Raw genomic sequence first — 22,171 nt, 5'->3', positions numbered from 1 at the left:
AGATTGCACACAAAATAGAAAGTTTTGTGATAGTTCTCTCTGTTAGATTATCTTAGCATGTTAGGCTTCTGCCAAAGCAGGCAAAAGGTTTTTTTTTCCCAAAAGCAAATGCTACTTGAATTTCTGGCACAGTCTTCAGCAGGACATGAAAATGGAAAGAAAAGCCTATCCATAGAATTGACTAAAGCAATGAGAGTTGGCAGGCATAACATCAAATTAAACAAATAACAGGTAATGGAGGGGTACAATGTTTATGCTCCTGTGTCAGGATAATGAGCTGAGTACCAGGTAAACTTGCAAGGAAAGGGAAAGGTAGTTGGTATGGAACAACTGCATTCAGTTCTGGGCACCAGGAAGGACTCACTGGTCTTACAGGGGGTGCAGACTGATAGTAAGCTTAGAAGTTTAATTTAGGAGGGTAGGTTCCATCAACAGGGGCCTATCCACTTGTAAGGTGATGGAGAAAATGGTATCAGGAAGAATTAAGTAGATGGAGTTAAGACACATTAGCCACAATTTAACTGAAGCGTCAAGGATTGATTGACCTTATGGATTTTCATGTCCCCAAAAACAATCTAGATCTTTTAATATGCTTCATTCCAAAGACAGAATTAGAAACAGAAGATAGTGAATATTTAATGACCTTAGAGGAATATAGTCACAGATTCAATAGTAGCTACACCCAGGGCAAAGTGATCAGAAACAGAAAAGAAAAATCGGTATAGTGCACATTTCACTATGCTTATGCTTTATTCACAATTGCAGAATCAACTATATTTCCAAAATATCATTTTATTTTCTATATTTAAGAGTGCGTGACTTGTCACATTTTATAATACATTGGAATCTCTCAGTCCTGCACTAACCCAGATAGTGGCCTGTTTACTGGGCAAAGAATCAATAATTATAGTCGCATTTGGTAATCATCTGGTATTAAATCAAAGATGTTATATAACCACAAGGTACTGTGGCTTCAGGGTCCGCCCAGCATGGTAGACAACTCTGGGCACTGTTCTCTTTATCAGTATCATCAGCATCCACATTGGATCACTGGGATTGCAAAGCCCTTTGGCAAATCACATTTTGGTTGGCTGCCTTTTGGAGAAATGAGATCCCATTGCAGAGATAGCATCCATTTTGGAACTTCCCTGATTAAAGTTATAGTATAAAAGTCACTTGTTCTTTATTTATTTGATATAATCCAACTTCTGATATATTTTGTTAGGTCTGTTGTTTTTACACAGAATGAGTATCTCCAGAAAAAAAAAATAGATTGCCCCCAAAAAGCTTGGTAAAGATTATTTACAAAAAAGTAGTTAGCACAATTAACCAGTTACGAGATACTCCCATAAATGATCGGCAATATTCACCAAGAAGAAATCATATCCCTGGACATTTTATTTGGTTCAGGCACTGCATCTATTTCTCCTCCTTGTTCCCACCTCAGCCAGTATAGTGGCAATGCCAACATTTCAAAGCTGAATCAAGGGGACTTGTAAATCCCACCTCAAGGGACAAATATTCCAAAGTCATTCAAAGTATAATTTATCAATCTTTCACTTGTTCCCCTGGAACCAAAACTCAACCAACAATCTCCAAGGCAGCTTGACTAAAGGATAATATACAGAAGTGTTCAGTAACATACACAGTATTGGTGGGTTACTAAAGGGACAATACAAAATGGCATTTGTTAACATACAGTGTAATCATTGGACCAGTTCAAAAGCTGGAAATATTAACAGGGAACAAACCTGAAACAGCTATAAATACTGCAATTACAAATCATTACCCAGAAAAACATTTAGAAAAACTCAACAAACCTACAAATTCCAGAAACATTATGAATCTATCCTTGTACCACTGCCAGGATACTTGAGGTCTAAATGAGGTCCAAATCTAAAACAAAATGCTGTCCACAGCTTTGTCAAAGTAATGACTGAAGAAACTGCATTTCTGCTCCAGCTAGCTGTTGGAGCTCACAACAAGGGCTGTTTCCCCTTCCAACATTTTCAATTCGTTTCCCAGTTGTAAAATGTCTGCAGGAAAATGCACAACAGTGACTGGTGTTGAGGTCTCATTTCCTTTGGACGGTGTTGAATGGCGGTGGCTGAACTGTCTGAATGGACTGAAACACTGATTTCTTTTTTACATCAGACGACAGGGCTTTCAGTGAGGGCAGCAGCTGGTTCCTCTTGATGATCTGTAGTGCCAACTGTGTGTTGCCTGCCCGCCAAAAAAAACACACCAACTAATGAGAATACCATTTGAGAAATATAACTGGTCATGGACAATTAACTATCAGCAAACAAGATAGAAACAGTACAAGTTCTTAAACATAAACTTTAGCAAATTTAATACCTGACAACAATAAAGTGTGCATATGCAGTCCTGTACATTCAGCCCTTCAAGTCCATCTTCCTATCTTGGTTCCATATCTTTTAATACACTTACCTCTCAGAATTCTATCAAAACTCTATTTTGAAATTTTCAATTGACCCGGCCCCCCAACCCCAAATGGGTATTGGATAATTATCAGAGAAGTATTGGAGGGCTATGGTGAAAGGGCAGATTTGTGGGACTAGCTGAGTCCATAAGACATAGGAGCAAAAATTAGGCTATTCAGCCCACTGATACTGCACCGCCATTCAATCGCGGCTGTTAATTTTCTCAATCCCATTCTCCCCGTAACCCTTGATGCCCTTGACAATCAAGAAACTATCTCCATCTTAAATATATTCAATGACCTGGCCTCAGTGGATTCAACACTCTCTGGCTGAAGTTTCTCTTTATCTCCATTCAAAAACGGTCTTCCCTTTACTCTAAGGCTGCGCCCTGGGGTCCTAGTCTCTCCTACCAATGGAAACATCTTCCCAACAACCATCCTGTCCAGGCCATTCAGTATTCTCTAAGTTTCTATTAGATATCCCCTTATCCTTCTAAACTCCATCGAGTATAGACCCAGCGTCCTCAAACGTTCCTCATATGTTAAGCTTTTTATTCCTGGGACCGCTCTTGAGAACCTCCTTTGAACATGTTCCAGGACCAGTACATCCTTCCTGAGACATAAGGCCCAAAATGCACACAATACTCCAAATGTGATCAGACCAGCGTCTTAGAGAGCTTCAGAATTACATCCCTGCTTTTATATTCAAGTCCTTTCAAAATAAATGCCATTGTTGCATCTGCCTTCCTAACTACTGACTCAACCTGCAAGCTTACCTTGAAAGAATCTTGGACTAGAACTCCTAAGTCTCTTTGCAGTTCAGACTTCTGAATTTTCTCCCTATTTAGAAAATAGTCCATGCCTCTATTCTTCCTACAAAAGTGCATAACCTCACACTTTCCCACACTGTACTCCAACTGCCACTTCTTTACTCACTCTTTCATGTTCAAATCTTTCTGCAGCCTCCCTGCCTTCTCAATGCTACCTGTCCCTCTACCTACCTTTGTAGCATCTGCAAACTTAGCCACAATGCCCTGAGTTCCTTCATACATATCGTTAATGCACAAAGTGAAAAGTTGTGGTCCCAAAACTGAGCCTTGCAGAACACCACTCTGAGAAAGACCCTTTTATCCTCACTCTCTGCCAGACAGCCAAGCTTCTATCCATGTTAGCACCTTGCCTCTAACACCATGGGCCCTTACCTTTCTCAGTAGACTCCCATGCGGCACCTTGTCAAAGACCTTCTTGAAATCCAGGTAGATAACATCCACTGGCTCTCCTTGGCCTAACCTACTCATTACTCCTTCAAAAAATTCTGGCAGATTTGTCAGCCATGACCTCCCCTTGAAGAAACCATGCTGACTTTACCCTATTTTACCATATATGAAGTATTCAGAAACCTAATCTTTCACAATGGACTCCAGGAACTTATCCATGCCAGAGGTCAGGCTAATCAGTCTCCACATAGGTAGAAGAATCTGCCTCATTTAATTTGCCCAGCCATTTGGGAAGAGTTGGGATTTGTATATATTAGCAAACTTTAATTTGTAACTAATCTCTCAGAAAGAGAACATTTGTGCCCACCTATTTTTTTGCCACCTCACCCACAGGTAAAGTTTCCGTACACACTCACAAAACAAATACTTATTTGAATGAGGCTAAGAGGGAACAATCTTTCCCTATACATGTTCTGATTACAAAGCAATATTTTAAATCTAATTAAATAATTAGACGTGAACATACCATTCTGCAATTCAAGGTACACAGCCAATAGGATACCTTCTGGAGGGATCTCTTTGGGATTAACCATTGAAGCAGCCTGCAATGTAAAAACAAAAGACAACATAAGAATGGGTGATTATTCAATATTACAGTTAGATTCTTCTTCAGTAAAGGATAAAGGGGATAAGAGAAACCTGCAGCACTTTATGAAATGTTTTCTGGTAACGCATATGAACCTCAGTTATTATATCTCCACCTGTACTATTCACATTTTAAAAAATCACTTGCTGCTAATGTAACAGATGTTTTTCAAAACTGTGATAAAGAGTGTACAGAATACAATCACCAGGATCTTGCCCAGATTGGAGCGTTTCAGCTATGGAGAGAGACTAGATTGGTAGTTGTCTTCCTTAGATCAGAGGCCAAAAGGAACTGATTGAGGTCCACAAAATTACAGAACAGATACAGAGGGTGTAGATACGAAAACCATTTCCCTTAGCAGAGGGATCAATGGCCATAGATTTAAGGTAAGAGGTTTAGAGGGAATTTAAGGAATAATGTTTTCACCCAAAGGCTGATTGGCTCTCTTCCCACCCCAGAAAACAGTAACCATCTTCCTTCCCCCCTAACTGGATCTTAAACACCACCCATCCAATCTCCTCTCCAAAAGTCTCAGGTGCTCAAACCACAATCTCCAATGCCCCTAATCTACCTGGCCCTGGGTTCAACTGAGGCGTTGATCCTGGCACAGCTTCCTGTCCCTGCAGTACCCAGTACTGAGCTCTTGGCACTCCCAGCACTACTGGACCTGCCAAACAGATTGAACAGCAGCTCAAGGGTGGTAATTCTTCTCACTAAGTGTCAGAGGTCCTACTCTGCACCACCTGAGCATACTGACCTGCAGTCTGTGGGGCAGGCTTTTCTTGCCAGGTGCCCATCAGAGTGTGAAACTCAAAAATCCCAGGCAATGATTATCTCCAACAAGAGACAATCTAATTATCACCCTTTTGATTAGATGGACAATCAGATTTGCCTTCCAGGGTGCAAGCAGTCTGCTACCCCCACCCAGCTCTGGAACAATTGATTTACTAATCAAAATAAACAACAAGTGAGATTATGGTTAACAAGATCTCAAGATATAAATAGAAAGCAGGTATCATCAGTAGTGCTTCGTCTGGAGGCTCACTGAATAGGTTACCTTGTATGGTTAAGAAACGTCTGGAAATGAACCTTCCAGCTCAGCGAGCAAACCTACAAATCTTTTCAAAACTCACTAAAGATCACAACAAACTTGAATGTTTACTTCTTCCTAAGACTACTATACTCCCCACAAAAAGTGCAGAGGGAAATGTAACACAATGAATATCTACAACAGCGAATGAAGGTACTAAAAGTAATCCCAGGTCCAGATGATGAGCAACGCTGAATACTGAAAGCCAGGGAGGAAAAGTGTGATTGCTCAAAATTCACAATAGAGGACTGGAGTCTGATGAGGTCAAAAACAGTGATATACAGTACACATTATTCTTGTACTGAAAGTTGATAAATTATTGCAGACTGCGATTAAAGATAAAAAGAAACAAATAAGAAGAAAGGCACAGGTTGATTATAGATAGCAAACACGGATTTGCAATGGATCAGTCACAGGACTATAAAGGAAATTTGAATTTAATTTTCTTCACTCATGGCATGTGGTCATTGCTGACTGAGTCAGCATTTATTGCCTGTCCCTAGTCGCCCTTGAGAAGGTGGTGGTGAGCCCCTTCTTGAACTGCTGCAGTCCAAGTGCTGTAGGTTGGTTTACAGTGCCTTCAATGAGGGAATTTCAGCATTTTGACACAGCAACAGTGAAGGAACAGTTTCATATTTCTCAGTCATGATGGGGAGTGGCTTGGAGGGGTGTTTGTAAGTGGTGGTGTTCCCATGTAGCTGCTGCCCTTGTCCTTCTAGATAGAAGTGTTCACAGGTTTGGAAAGTGCTGTCTGAGGATCTTTGATGAATTTCTGAAGTGCATCGTGTAGATAGTGAGCACTGCTGCTGACTGTTGGTGGAGGAGGGACTGAACGTTTGTATATGTGGTGCCTATCAAGCATGCTGCTTCGTCCTGGATGGTATCAAGCTTCTTAAGTGTTCTTGGAGCTTCATCCATCCAGGCCAATGGGGAGTATCTCATCACATTCCTGACTTGTGCTTTGTAGACAGTGGACGAGCTATGGAGAATCACGTGGCAAGTTACTTGCTGCAGTATTCCTAGCCTCTGACCTACCCTCGTAGCCACTGTGTTTATGTGGCAAGTCCAGTTGAGTTTCTGGTCGATAGTAACCCCCAGGATGTTGATAGTGGGGAATTCATGATAGCAACACCACTGAATGTAAAGGGGTGGTGATTAAATTGTCTCTTATTGGCGATGATCATTGCCTGTTATTTTTTGTGTTTCATACCACTTGTCAGCCTAAGCCTGGATATTGTCCAGATCCTGTTGCATTTTAATAGTATCCGAGTCATCGCAAATGGTGCTGGATATTGTACAATCAATCAGTGAACTTCCCCCACTTCTGACCTAACGATGGAGGGGCGGGTCATTGATGAAGCAGGTGAAGACGGTCAGGCTAAGGACATTACTTGAGGAACTCCTGCAGAATGTGCCGGAGCTGAGACAACTGACCTCCAAAATCCACAACCATCTTCTTACATGCCAGGCATGACTCCAACCAGAGTTTATCCCTGATACCCACTGAATCAAATGCTGCGCGGCCATCTCAATGTCACACTCAGTGGATTGTGGTCTTGATGTCGAGGGCTGTCACTCTCCATGTTTGAACCAGGACTGTAATGAGGTCAGGAGCTCATTACAGTGGTGGTGGCGTATATTGAAATCCCCACCCAGAGTACATTTTATGCCTTTGCCATCCTAAGTGCTTTCTCCAACTGTTGTTCAAAATGGAGGAGTACTGTTTCATTAGCCAAGAGAGGATGGTACCTGGTAACCAGCAGGAAGTTTCCATGTTTAACCTGGTAAGATCCAAAGTCAATATTGAGGACACCTAGCACAACATCCTCTAGTCTTGACACCACTGTTCTGCCACCTCTCCTGGGTCTGTTGCGCCAGTGGGACAGGACATACCAGGAATGGTGATGATGGAACAATGCCTGGGACATTGTCTGTTAGTATGATTCCCTGATATGTGAGACAATTCTCCCAATAGCTCCCAGATATTACTGAGGAGGACTTTGCAGGGCTGACAAAGCTGTTTCTACTGATGTCACTTCTGGTGCCTAGGTCAATGTCAGGTGGTCTGTCTGGTTTCATTCCTTTTTTGAGACAAGGCTGAATGTCCTGCTAGGCCATTTCAGAGGGCAGTTGAGAGTCAACAACATTGTTGTGTGTCTGGAGTCACATGTAGGCCAGACCAGGTGAAGATGGCAGATTTCCTTCCCTGGAGGATATCGGTTAGCCAGATGGGTTTCTCCAACAATCAACAATAGTTTCATTGTCATCAGTAGGTTCTTAATTCCAGATATATTTTATTTTATCCATTTTCCACCATCTGCCATTGTGGGACTTGAACTCAGGCCCCCAGAACATTAGCTAAATTTCTGGATTAATAGTCTGGCAATAATACCTTAGGGCATTGCTACCCCATTCAGTTAATAAATCAGGAATTAAAAACACTTCAAGGACTCTCTTCTAAAGAAAAATGGTTCCAACATGCTTAGTTATTTAAATGTGAGACTAGCACAGATGGTCAACAGCTAGTCAGTCAAAAGATTCCCGATCTCCTACAAATGTAAGGCATGAAAAAAACCCAGTACTTTTGACTTTTCAGACTCAACGTAATTAGAAGACAGTATGTTATCCATGCATGTAGTCAATCCTTTAATCTAAATGGATAGAGCCATATTTCATAGAGTTGTTTTTCTTACCTGGTGAAGACATTTGCGTGCCTTGTCATATTCACTACGTAGGCAATATGCACTGCCCAGGTTGAAGAGCATCATTGCACAAGCAGATGAAACCGAATTGGGGTAACACTGCAGAATCTGTTTGCCAGCTGTTAAATGTACAAAATACAACTCATTAAAATCACAATAGCACAGCACAGGAGGAGGTCATTCAGCCCATAATATCCGTGTAAGCTCTTTCAAACAGCAATCCAGTTAATTACATTGCTCTGTTCTTTTCTGTATCTCTGCAATGTTTTCTTCCAAAAACATTTATCCAAATCCTTTTTGAAATTTATTGCCAAGTCAGGCAATACATTCCAAATCCAGAACCACAAAAAATCTCTCTCAAAAGGAAAAAGGAGTGGGCCATTCAGTTCCACGAACCTCAATAAGATCATGCTTAAAATCATTACTTCAAATACACTTTCCTGCACTACTTCCCTATTCTCTTAGTAGCAAAGATCTATCAGTTTTCAACATGAATAGACTCAATGAGAAAGCACCCACACCTCTATGGAGAATTAAGGAAGTTGACAACCTTTTGAGTAGAGACATTTTTCCTCAACTTAGTCCTAAATGGCCAACTCCCTTATCTTGAGTGTGTCATCCAGTTCTAGAGTCCACAGCTAGGAGTAACATTCTCTTTACATATATCTTGTCAAATACAAATTTCTGTTTCAATCAAATAATCCTATTATTCTTTATTGTTTCCTCAACTTCTCCTCACAATCCTTCATTTCAATAATAAGTCTACACTCTCTTAAAGGTAAGTGTACCCTTCCTTGAGTAAGGAAAATCCTGGATCTTTGAGGTACTTGAGCTCAACTTTCAAAAGACTTCCAACCTTGAGACAAACAAATCTCTCTTCTTTAGACTCAAGAGAAAGCTACTTGATAAATACCAAATAAAAATCCAATGATAGGATGTGAATACAGGAGGTATGGTTAGTGTGTTTGCAGGTGACACCAAAAATGGTGGTATAGTGGACAGTGAAGATGATTACGAGGCCAATGGACTAAGGAGTGTTAGATGGAATTTAATTTAGATAAATCTGAGGTGTTGCAATTTGGTAAGGCAAACCAGGGCAGGGCTTGTACAGTTAATAGTAATGCCCTGTGGAGTGTTGCCAAAGGGGTACAGGTGCATAGTTCCTTGAAATTGAGTCACAGATAGACAGGGTGGTGAAGGAAGAGTATGGCTCGCTTGCCTTCGTTGGTCAGAAAATTTAATTGGGATGTCATGTTGCAGCTGTACAGACTTTAGCGACGTCACATTTAGAATATTGTGTATAATTCTGCTGCCGTTCTATAGGAAGGATATTGTTAAACTTGAGAGGGTGCAGAAAAGATTTGGAAGGATGCTGCCTGGACTGTAGGGTTTTGAGTTATAGGGAGAGGCTTTTTTCCCCCGGAAGTGTTGGAGGCTGAAGGTGACCTAATAGAGATTTATAAAATTGTGAGGGACATGAATATGGTAAATAGCAAAGGTCTTTTTCCTAGTATGGGGGAACCAAAACTACAGGGTATTGGTTTAATATGGGAGGGGAATGGTTCAACAAGGACCTGAGGAGTAACTTTTTCACACAGAGGGTGGTGTGTGGATGGAACAAGCTGCTAGAAGTGGTGGTGGTGGATACAATTACAACACTTAAAAGGCATCTGGATGGGTATATGATTGGGAAGGGTTTAAAAGGATATGGACTATGTGCTGGCAAATGGGACCAGGTCAGATTGGGACGCTTGGTAGGCGTGAGCAAGTTGGACTGCAAGGTCTGTTTCCATGCTGTATGACTCTATAGGTATCATGATGCACAAACTAATACACCAACGTACACAGTGCAATAAAGATACAATCTCCAAGCATTAAGTGAAAATATGAAGAAATAGTGAAAAGAAATCAAGGAACAAAAATCAAATTGGTGCTTTTCTTTTAACTCTGATGCTGTCCTTTATGGTGTAGATTCCAAAATAACCAGAAAACATCAGGAGTAACATCCAAATTAATCAGTCGTAAATGCTTAACTGGAAGTTAGCAGTACTTTGCTTCAATAATAGAACAAAGCCCAAACGTATGTGCTGTCCACATTCTACCTTAATGATTGGAACTTTTTCACTCTTCCACAGGTTTTCCTTATGGGTGTTTTCCAATAATCTTTATTCCAAATTTCCAGTATCTATAGTATTTTGTTTTTGTTCTGAAATGTGATATTTTTAACAGTATACTTACAGTTCTCCATCTGTTCACTTTCCCCTCGGTCAGATCCTGAAAGAAAAGTCAAGATCTCTCAATTTACATTTACTTTCCAAGTATCCAACATTAATTTAATTGATGAAATAAAACAGGAGCTGAAGAAAATGCACACACTCTCATTCACGTATTGTAGCCTTTTGAAATCATGGTAGGATATACAACTTCCATAGTACTTCCGAATCAACCACCTCTGTCATCTAGATGACAAAGGCAGTAGATGTTTGGCAGCACTATCTCATGGAAGCTCCCCTCTAACTCTCATACTCATTATTACTTGAAGTTTTGTGACTGCCCCCTCACTGGAACTGGGTTAAAATACTGGAATTCCATCCCTCATGGCACTGTGGGTATGGCTGCATCACATGAACTGCAGTAATTCAAGCAGGCATTTCAACATCACCTTCTGAAGGGAAATAAGGAGGGGTAATAAATAACAACAAGTCCTGAGAATGAATAATAACAGTAGGGAAAATACTATCAGTCATTGTAGTGGATTGAGGAGAAGGAGGCGAGAGAAAGGGAAGCACTGGGTCTAGTGGAGTGCCATTAGAGAAGTGGAGGCAGAGCACTGCTCGGAGGATCACTAGCTGGTGAGGATGACCTGTCAAGGTTCCACAACAGGAGAGAGAAGAACTACAATCATTGAGGTGTTGTACATGCAGTGGGTTTAACTGGGTTATGGCAGCACTATTAGAAGCAATTCCAGAATTCATGAACATTCATTGGAGATTTATGGTCTCCCAATACCAGTTATCACAAGGGTAGGAGAAAGTTTGTAGGTCTTGCTGTAAGAATTGAGATTGGGGATTAGCAATTACTTTAGTAGATACACTCTGAACAGCACTTGAACAATTTAATAAGCACCAAACACTTTCCCTTTTTGTAAATCTGTTTTAGCAGTTATAAGAAATAATAGAAAAAACATTTACAGAAAGCATCTGAGCAATGATGAAAGCTTGCTTCAGCTTTTCTCAAGAAATTACAATTAATCAAGTTCCAAAGACCACACTTTAGGAACAATGTAATAGTCTTGCAGTGGGTGGAGAGACTGACTACAATGATACTAAGGATGAGGAACTTCAGTTACAAAGACAGACTGGAGAAACTGGGACTGTTCTTCCTGGAGCATAGCAGGTTACGAGGAGATGTATAGAAGTGTTCAAAACTCGAGACAATTTGATACAGTAATCAAAACTAAAACTTTCACTGTAGAAGGATTATAATTAGCAAAAGGGGAAAGCAGTAGAGTTTTTCCCTATGAGCAATAAGATATGATTATCTGGAATCCACTGCATGAAAGGGAATGGAGGAAGATTCAATAGTAACTTGTGAAAGGAGTTTTTTCAAATGAAAGAAAAGATTTGTAGGACTTTGGTAAAACAGCAAGGTATGGGACTAATGGGACAGCATTCAAAGAGCCAACAGAATGGCCCACTCCAGTATTTTATGATTCCATGGAAATATTGTCCTCAAATAAATCCATTCCTGAGAAATCCACAAAAAGAATGCAGCTGACAGGGTAAATCAGAAACAAGCAAGACATTATTCACCTTGATCTTGTTCATTTGATGAAACTCCCAGGAACACATCAGTGATATTTTCAGGATTCAAGTGAGTGATGGCATCAGAGATTCTATCCAGAGAAATGAGGGACTCTGCTGCATACAAGTGACCCAGAAACCTAAACCCAATTACAAACAGATAAACACAGTCTGAAATGTCAATTTAAAATAACGTATATAAGAAATTATTTTGAACCACACAACAATAACACACAAAAAATCAGATATCCTTAACGTACCAATTAGTCGTCAATATTTATGATGTTGCTTTTTAAAAATGCCACACAAAAATAAAGGGAGAGGGATGGAGTCCACATCTGTGCAACAGAACTCGAAGTGGGAACTGGAAATAATTACTCAGTCTTCTCAATATTTAATTGGAGGAAATTTCTGCACATCCAGTTCTGGATGTTAAATAAGCAGTCTGGTTAACAGCTGCGAAGTCAGACAGCAATGGTGATGATGTTCAGCACATTTAAGTGAGTGGGCAAAGGTCTGGCAGATGGAATACAACATTAATAAATGTGAAGTCATTCACCTTGGTAGGAGTATTATTTGAACGGTGAAAAGTTGCAGCATGCTGCTATGCAGAGGGACCAGGGTATCCTGGTGCACGAATCACAGAAGGTTGGTCTGCAGGTACAACAGGTAATTAGGAAGGCAAATGGAATTTTGTCCTTCATTGCTAAAGAGATCGAGTTTAAAAGTAGGGAGGTTATGCTGCAGCTGTATAGGTGCTGACGAGGCCAAACTTGGAGTATTGCGCGCAGTTTTGGCCTCCTTACTTGAGAAAGGATGTACCAGCACTGGAGGCGCTGCAGAGGAGGTTCACTAGATTAATTCCAGAGTTGAGGGAGTTGGTTTCTGAGGAGAAACTGAGTAGATTGGGATTATATTCACTGGAATTTAGAAGAATGAAGGGGGAATCTAATAGAAACATACAAAAATATGAAGGGAATAGATAAGATAGAAGTAAAGAGGATGTTTCCACTGGCAGGTGAAACTTGGACAAGAGGGCACGGCCTCTGAATTAGGGGCAGCAACTTTAGGACTAAATTGAGAAGGAACTTCTTAACCCAGAGGGTTATAAATCTATAGAATTTCCTGCCCAGTGAAGTAGTTGATGCTACTTTAGTAAATGTTTTTAAAGCTAAGATAGATTTTATTTAAACAATAAAAGAATTTAAGGGTTATGGTGAGAGTATGAGTAAATGGAGTTGAGGCCATGAAAAGATCAGCCATGATCTTAATAAATGGCGGAGCAGGCTTGAAGGGACAGATGGTCTGCTCCTGCTCCTAGTTCTTATGTTCTTTTGTTGTATTGCACATTTTTCTTGCAGTTGGTTTATTTGATTCCTTTTATTCATTTGCAAACCACCTCTTCCAACTCAACATTCAACAACGTTCATTTTTATAGGAGTGTAACATAGAAAAACATTCCGAAGCATTTCACAGTCAAAAAGGGGTGTTCCCCAGAAAACAAAATTGTAATAAAGTATAAAAAAGCTATAGAAATGGTGAAGAAAAAAAAAAATTGGGGAAGGATAAGAGGGGTTAAGGCAGAAAACCAGCAATCACAAGGGAGACAGTGCTCTGTGCTTGCAGACAGTGAGGCTGTCTGCAAGCACAGAACTAAAAAGGATAATGAAAGTGTGTTAACACCATTTATGGATGAAGGGGATCATGTTAAACCCAGTGCAAAATGTTATTCCTCATTGGAAATGAAACGTAGAATTTCCAGAGTCATCATATAAGTTAAAGATTTTGTAAAATTATGCAAAACGCCTCAATTTACCTGTATTTTAGACCCCGGATGACAGAAAGCACAGAGCAGGTTGCTATATTTAACAAAGATTACTACTTATTACAAATAAATAGATTCTAGCTATATAAATAATTATGAACCACTGACATAACTATGAGCTAAAACTCTAACCTCCATATAAAACTCCCTCACACACAGACAAGACAAAACAACTGGTGTTATAGGTGGAGAGAAAGACTGATATGGAAGGGAAATAAACTGACTTGAAGTGTCATTTTTTTTAAAAAACTGTCAAGAAGAAGAAGCAGTACCATCCCTGTCCAGAGATACAATGGCCTCTGACTAAATGTTCACACTGACAAGCTGATTAGCTGCTTGGGAATCAATCACATTGCTCTTGCAGGCACAAGATCTTTGCCATTAATAACTCTCACCATTAAATAAAAGCGATCAGCTACTTGTTGCCAGCCAACATTTGTTTTTATTAATTTATGGGACGTGGACATTGCTGACTGACAAGCATTTATCGCCCGGTCTTAGTCACCCTTGATAAGGTGATAGTGAGAGTTGCCTTCTTGAATCGCTGCAGTCTACATGCTGTAGGCTAGCCCACAATGCCTTTAGGAGGGAATTCCAGGATTTTGACCCAACAAGCGAAAGAAACGGCAATATATTTCAAAGTTGGGGATAAGTGACTTGGAGGGGAACTTGCAGATGCTGGTGTTCCATGTATCTGTTGCCCTTATCCTTCTGGATGGAAGTTAGTATGAGTGCTATCTGAGGATCTTTGGTGATCTTCTGTAATGCATCTTGAAGATGGTAAAAGCTGCAGCTACTGAGCATCAGTGGTGGAGAGAGTGGATTCTTAAGGATATGGTTCCAATCAAGTGAGCTGCTTGTTCCAGACGGTTTCAACTTGAGTGTTGGTGAAGCTGCAATCAGCCAGGTAAGTGGGGAGTATACCATCAAACTCCCAACTTATGACTTCTAGATGGTGACAGTAAGTTATTCACTGCAGTATGCTTAGCCTCTGACCTGCGATTGTAGTTACTGTGTTCATGTGGTGAGTCCAGTTGAGTTTCTGGTCAATGATAACTCTCAAGAGTTATCAGCGATGGTAACACCATTGAATGCCATGGGGTGGTGATTAGATTGTTTCTTATTGGAAATGGAGCTCCCTGGCATTTGTGCAGTGCAAAGTTTATTACAACTTGTCAGCCCAATGCTGGGTATTGTCTAGTTCCTGTTGCACTTGAACATTGACTTCTTCAGCATGAAGGTTAGTTAATGGAGCTCAACATTGCGCAATCTTCAGTAAACATTATTGATGAAGCAGCTGAAGATGGCTGAGCCTAGCGCACTCACTCAAGAACTACTGCAGAAATGCCCTGGAGCAGAGATGACTGACCTCCAATAACCACAACCATGTTCCTACATACCAGGTTTGACTCTGACTAGCAGAGAGTTTGCCCCGAGATACCCATGATTCCAGTTTTGTTAGGGCTCCTTTATGCTACACTTGATCGAATGTGGCTTTGATATTAATGACTGTCAAACACACCTCAGCTCTGGAATTCAGCTCTTTTGTCCATGTCTGAACTAAGACTGTAATGAGGTCAGGAACCTGGCAGATCCCAAACTGGGCATCATTGTGCATGTGCTCAGTTTGATAGCACTGTTGATGACACCTTCCATCACTGTACCGATAATTGAGTGTGGACCGATGGGACAGTAGCCGGCTGCTCTGTCTATACAAGACATACCTGGACAATTTTCCACATTGTTGGCTAGATCCCAGTATGCACCCAAACAGCTTGGCTAGGAGAGCAGAAAGTTGTGGAGCATAAGTCTTCAGTACTAAGTTGGAATGCTGTTAGCACCCAAAGCCTTTGCAAAAAACCCCCAGCTCCAGCTCACCTGCAAGTTAACCTCCTCCAGGATGTTTGAACAAGAGCAGTGTAAACAGCATTCACAACAAGTGTTAGTAGCCTGCTTTCAAAACTTGCAATATCTTTTCCATAATCCTTGGCTTTTAAAAAAAGCCCTTTCCTTATTTCAGTCCATAATCAAAAATACAGTGAAAGTGGCTCAAAAGAATGCAGTATTATGGAGTATCCAAAAGCCTTTGAGAATGAGAAATATGTCAAAGGAATGGAGGGTGAAAAGTGCTCTAATGTGTTCAAGGAGGAGATGGCCATTTGAGGAAATTCCAGGAACACATTAAAGGATGAATTCAATCAGCATTTAGAAAGATAAAGTCTGACCAGGGCCATTATGCACATGTTTGTGAAGGATAGATCATCCTCATGTAACCATGTTTCAAGTAAGTCACAACATGTGACGAGGTGCCACATAAGAGGTTGATCATAAAGGTCAAGCAAATTACTCCATTCACTGCCCTCCTAACTACTGTCAGGATCAAATAAACCAGAGCTGCCCTGAACCAGCTAAATGTAAGACTCATGTGCATCAACAGTACCATTTACACTAATCTCAGCATCAATGGATGAAGTCACGTGGCACAGTGGGCCTCTGAGCCAAAGACTCTGAGTTCAATCCCACCCCAGAACTTAATTGCCAAGAAAGATGTGTTCATAACACAGCCAGTATCTAATTTGCATTTTTTTCTAATACACTAATGGAAAGCAGTGAGACCAGATAAGATTCCTGTTCAACCATATGATTGGAAAAATGTTGGAGCTACTACAGATACTATCCATAGTTTAGACTACAACTTGCATGTACAAGTGTGCATTACCACTATAATTCAGACACTGACTGAACCCTAACATACCATAAGCATCATTGCCCACCATGCTCCTACCTCAGTCCCTCAATTACTGAGACTCTTTCCACTAGGAACAAACGCACAAAGAAAAATGTATCTGACTGCACTGCCCTGCAGGGAGCCACTTTGAATGCAATGGTCTGATTTTTTCATGGCAATGGGAAAAGAGCTGAACAGGGCTAAATGGATAACAGCTAGCACAAGCATGATAGGCATGAATGGTCTTTTCCTCAGGTGTTGTTCATTTCATGTATATGTCCTCCAATACTCTAAGTTAAAATAAGCAAATTACTTCATATGCAAAGTTAACAATCCTATCTGTAATTCCATAATATATTTCTTAGTTACTTACTTTAGAGACCCAGACAGTTTAGTCTGCTGCAGAAGATTCTCTGCATGATTTAAGGCCATAAGGTTGTCACCAAGTGCAAGGGCAACATACGCACTGCCAGCCAGGATAGAACATCTGAAAGAACATAAAAGAAAACTCTACATTGTCTGTCTGCAATCCTATTCCTCTATTCATTAGCGGATTTCTAATTGGAATTGAAGCCTGCTCTAGAATTTCATCGCATTTATAATCTATAGTCATTAATTTCAACAGAACTCCCATTTTTTGAGCGGTTTTTGAGGGTTACTTCTGCTCTGGTAAACATTTGGCTGGAGCTGACTGTTTAGGAAATGAACTGCACACTTCTCATTCTGTTCTTCCCCATGTTCAATTGCATCTTTATAGCTGAGTTAGATAGGGCAGAGGTGAGAAAGTCATCTGAAGTCACTGGAAACTTGAACATAGGGAATTATATACAGAATAAATCAACTTTCCATTACATAAGACAACAGCAAGAGACACTGCAGAATGTAAGAAAAGACCTGAAAACATCAAATGCTGGAGATCACAGCGGGTCAGACAGCATCCACAGAGAGATAGCAAGAAAGACCTGGTGGCAAAACGAGCTAGATCTGTCCTGAACAGGAATTGACTGCAATGTGTTAAAAACAAGTCCTTTTCTCACAGAAGCACAGATTTTTATGTTAAATGTTTGAAATATTCATGATTTTGGGTTCTTGATGTGCAAAAAGCTTCCATCACATTATTGCATTAAGTTGAAAGGACTCTAGCACTGAGCATAGGGATAGAAATCAATGCTGACCAAGTCAGCGATACTCGAAAACCCTCGGGTAAATAAGAAAGAAAATGTATAATGCAGAGGAAAGCATTCATACCGCAGATTGTCCAATTCCTCTTTCCTTAATGGAGAAGATGGTGGACCTGGAACTAAGAACTTATCTCCTTCATGAGGCTTACCACTGTAAAATGAGAGAAAATAATTTCAGCTATATTAAGGTAACAATATTAGAATTTTTAATTAATGTGGTTTGGAATTCAATGGGCAGAGGATGACCAACCTGTACTAAAAACATTAATGTAATATGGTAGCTGTTGCTATGAGAAAACAGTCATTGCAACATAACAGGTCATTCAGACCGTTGAGTTCAAACCAGCTCCCTGCAGAGGAATACAGTCAGTTCTATTTCGACTGGAGGAGTGAAATTAGTGACAAGGATTACACAGAATACAGCAGAATCTAATGGCAGCAGCTCAGGCCTCGCTGATATTTAGCTGATGGAAGATTCCACCTCATGCGACACTGAATGTCAAAGGGGAGAGCATTGTGACTCAGAGCAGTGAGGGATGGGGGAGGCGGTGGTGGAAAATGAGAGCTGCTGTTAACCTGCACACAGCACAAAATTGACCTAATATCTGCGGATGTTATCATCAAAGAATAATACAGGTATTTCTGGTATAATGCGAATTGGCTATAATGCAATTGATGAATAGTGGATGCTGTTTGAATAGCATGAATTTTCTACTGCACAGATATAGAGATTTTCAATAACGATCTTCTATAGCACAATGTTCTATTGCATTAGGTTGCACCATTGCGTTATACCAGAAATACCTGTATGCAACTGAGGGAAAGAAAGGAAATGCTCATGCATGAATGGTTGAGGGGTTGGAGAGCTGATTTGTCAAATCATTTATCAATTGCTTATACCAAATATTAATGCTATGAAGCAAACCAATAAATGTAAAAGCACAAAAACATAAAACAGCATGAGAAATACAAGTAGGTCAATTAGCCCTTTGATCCAGCTCAGCCACTCAAGAAGATCACAGCTAATCTTCAACCTTAACTGCACTTTTCTACACTATCACTTATCCCTTTAGTAAAGGAAATAGGATTCCACAACAGGACTTCAATGACACTTCACTTGGACAGTCACTGATATATCTTTCAATGCTCTGTACCTGCAGGCCTCAGTGTTTTCATTGCTGGTTTCACCACTGCTTGACTGATTGAAATTTCTTAAACCATTATCTTTCTTGGTCTCCTGTTGATCTTCAGGGAGGAGCAGCAAGGCATTTCTTAAGCAGATAGCTGCAAACTCCATACTAGCTACAGGAATGGCTGAAGACTGCCCATCGCTGCAGAACAAAAAGAACAAAATACCATTTTATTAAAGGCTTCACGGCCTTAAAATTCAAATTTAAACTTTTATACCAATAAATCCTCAACATACTTTTCAGTACCAGTGCCTTAGACTCTTTTTGGCTGATGCATAAAATCTTGAAGGCTCTAAATTCCAGTCCCCACTGATAGCAAATCAGTCAATGTAACTAAGGAAAGGAAAATTCATATACAAAAAGGCCCATCATATCCCTGTGCCAGTTCACTGATAGAGCTATCCAATTAGTCCTGTTCTCTCCCCCATCCGCCAGTAGTCTCAAAATTTCTCTTTTTAAGTCTCCCTAGGATGTTCTTCTTTGATTAGTTTCCACTGCCTCTTCAGGTCCTGCATTCCAGGTGATAACATGTGTACAAAAAAAAAATCACCGCCCCACCCTTGGATTTAAAAAAAAATTATCTTAAAGAGAAGGAAGTCTCAATGTCTATCCAACTCTACCTGTACCACCTGAGGAAAGCTCTTCATGTAAAGACAGAAATTGCGATGATGCACAATGAAGTTGAATAGCACACCATATAGCTCAAACACCAAAGTTGGGCTGCTTGCTTCAGGTACTGTACTGGCAAGCTGCCAGAACTCAGTACCTGAAGTAGGAATTGGTACTTTCTGGAAAGATGGATACTTTTAAGCAAGGAATTAAATTGAACCTTTGAGAAAGACCTGAGGATCCCTCTCAGTTTGTGCTCACAAAAAATATTACATTCCTATGAACATGTCTGTTGAGTATTCCACAGCCAAATTGCATTTAATTCAGGAATGCTTACTGCTAAAATCTGAATATATTTCTGTCCGGCACCCACACATCACTTCATCAATTGAACATTTGGCAACTTGTCAGAGTTTACAAAAAACTTCACAATCTTAAGCTGCCTCTATATAAATAATACACTTGTAAGATTTCACATTTAAACATCTTAAAAGTTTGCTCATTCACACTGTGTGTGCTATGCAGCCACTTGTTGAATTTTTTACAGCCTGTTTGACACCTTGCTCACTCACTTATAAACGGTGTTCTGCATGGACTGTGAGGCCAAGACTATCTTCTGGTGATAACCTTGACCCAGAATTGATTGCACAATCCCTTTTTTGCTTGGCAGTCCTCTGGTCTCTTGTTCTGATGTCTGAAGGAAAATAATGCTGAAATTTAACATGACAGAAGAAAAAGTACAGGAAAGGAAACTTGCAGAATGAATGGAAATATAGTTGACACTAGTCCACTCACCCCCTTGTTGGCAGCAATGCAGCACTCTGCTAGCCTTAACCAGAGTCGTGGATTGGAGTGATATACCTGAACTGCCTCCATCAGACACTCAAAGGCTGCCAGTGGTCTACCAATGTGCAAAAGCTGGATTCCACAGTTATGTAACAGTTCATATCGCTTGTTTGTAAGCAGTGTACTCATAGGTCTGCCTGAAAACTTCTTCCCTAATTAAGAAAAAGCAAAATTACAAATATTGAGCGGCTGCAAAATGCAGAAAGTTATATTGCTTAATATAAACCTATACAAAAAGACTACAGATTATAGCAAAATAGACTACTCAACTGGTTTTAATATTACATACTCCAAGTACGCACTAAAGAAAAGTTAATCAGTAACAGATTTTAAAGTCAACTTTCTAACAAAATGATCGAAGTGAAAAATCATGAACATATATGTGTATAAGTACTGCCTTTTCTTTTAAATCAAAAGCTAAAGGAAACAACTTCCTTTGCAACAACCAAAAATGTAATTTGTACAAAATTATGCTTAACACGAGTGAAAAATGTAAATTATTCTTCGTTTCAGGGAACTGTGTTTGGAAGTTATTTTAAAATAAGTGGATTATGTCATAAGCTACATTTTTGACAAACTTCCAAATGTTCAAAAGTGCTTCCTAGCCAATGATGTACTAATTGAAACAGAGCAATGCTGCAACATTGCAAATGTGATAAGCCATGTGACACAGTCACTTTGCACAAACAATGTGATAGCGTCCAGATAAATTAATATATTTACGCACCACTGAACTTCAAACAATTCATACTTAATTAGGTTCATGTTAATATTTTTGAATAGAGTATTTGACCAAATGTAATCCACCTTGATCTGTGCTCGTTCCTGCTAACTGCACACAAGCAGCATCGTTCTCCTGCAAGGCCTTTTTAAAGTAGAAAATTCCAAGATTGTGTTTCCCCATAGCAAAATGGATGCATCCAAGGTTATTCCAGAACATGCATCTAATACATTCACCTGTTTACAAATGTTTTGAGAAGAGAAAAGTCAAGAGTCATCATACTTGTTTTAACTACTTCATAAATATATTTAAAAAGCTAAGAGTGACAGATGGCAGTCTTTAGATGTAAATGAATTTTATTCCAAGGTAAAGGAGGTTAATTTAATAAGAGTAAATATGAAGAAAGTAGCTTCCACTGTAAGGAATGCCAGGTATCAAAAGACACAAATTGACAGCAATTGGAAAAAGGTGATGAGGAATGTGCAGGTATGCAAGAGCCTACAAGGTTGGACACTGGATTTGTTCAGGAAAAAATAAAATGTGTATCTGGTCGTATAAAGAAAACTTAAATGGTTGTAAAAAAGGGTCTACACTCCCTGAAAGTGGAAGAAGATTCAGCAGTAAATTTTAAAAAAATTAGATAAATCGAGAAATTTGCAAGGGAATGGGAGAGCATCAGAGAATGACATAATTGAATAACTCTTTCAAAGGACTAGCGCAGATATAACAGGGTGAATGGCCTTCTTTTAAATGAGTTTACAAATTTGAAACACGTTCCAATAATGAGTTTGGCAAAATGTGCGCATTAAGATGAATTTGTTAACTGAAAGCCACTGGAATGCCACATCATCAAACATAGATAGACAGCTTGAGCAAATTTGAAAGACAAGACTCCACATAAATAGATTATTTCTTTCAATGTTTCATGCCCGTCTAGACAATAAAACACAAGCACAGGTAATTGACCCATGAGGGAACTTTTCCAATTTGGATGAATAATAAATGTTAGCTCTGACCCAAATCTCCATGGGAAGAGAGTCATGCAATGGAAACAGAACAGTACAATTCCCGAGACCAGATTTCATTAAGCATATCTAGTGATATCAGATGGTTACGTGTGAAAGAGAGAGGAAAGACCGGGTTAGTCTCCTGTTCCTTCTGCATAACAGA

The 22,171-nt window shown here is 39.8% G+C and overlaps 1 protein-coding gene across 4 annotated transcripts in view; it reads right to left on the bottom strand.

Annotated features, from left to right (window-relative positions):
- Positions 1-731: 731 nt before the first annotated feature.
- cnot10 (CCR4-NOT transcription complex, subunit 10) overlaps positions 732-22,171 on the bottom strand; it is a 34,668-nt gene continuing 13,228 nt past the window's right edge. For 2 of the 4 annotated variants that reach the window (XM_043688733.1, XM_043688734.1), the window contains exons 9-19: positions 21,088-21,237; positions 20,230-20,432; positions 20,007-20,128; positions 18,790-18,966; positions 17,703-17,786; positions 16,828-16,941; positions 11,911-12,041; positions 10,337-10,372; positions 8,090-8,217; positions 4,187-4,262; positions 732-2,223 (exon numbers count right to left, since the gene is read on the bottom strand). In XM_043688733.1, coding sequence (XP_043544668.1) covers positions 2,075-2,223; positions 4,187-4,262; positions 8,090-8,217; positions 10,337-10,372; positions 11,911-12,041; positions 16,828-16,941; positions 17,703-17,786; positions 18,790-18,966; positions 20,007-20,128; positions 20,230-20,432; positions 21,088-21,237 — 1,370 coding nt within the window. In that variant the 3' untranslated portion in view covers positions 732-2,074. The remainder of the gene's footprint in view (positions 2,224-4,186; positions 4,263-8,089; positions 8,218-10,336; positions 10,373-11,910; positions 12,042-16,827; positions 16,942-17,702; positions 17,787-18,789; positions 18,967-20,006; positions 20,129-20,229; positions 20,433-21,087; positions 21,238-22,171) is intronic. The other 2 variants (XM_043688735.1, XM_043688736.1) reach the window with 1 other exon arrangement.

This window comes from Chiloscyllium plagiosum, chromosome 4, assembly GCF_004010195.1.
Source record: "Chiloscyllium plagiosum isolate BGI_BamShark_2017 chromosome 4, ASM401019v2, whole genome shotgun sequence".
Classification (NCBI taxonomy): domain Eukaryota; kingdom Metazoa; phylum Chordata; class Chondrichthyes; order Orectolobiformes; family Hemiscylliidae; genus Chiloscyllium; species Chiloscyllium plagiosum.
This window is presented reverse-complemented; position numbering and strand designations above follow the sequence as displayed.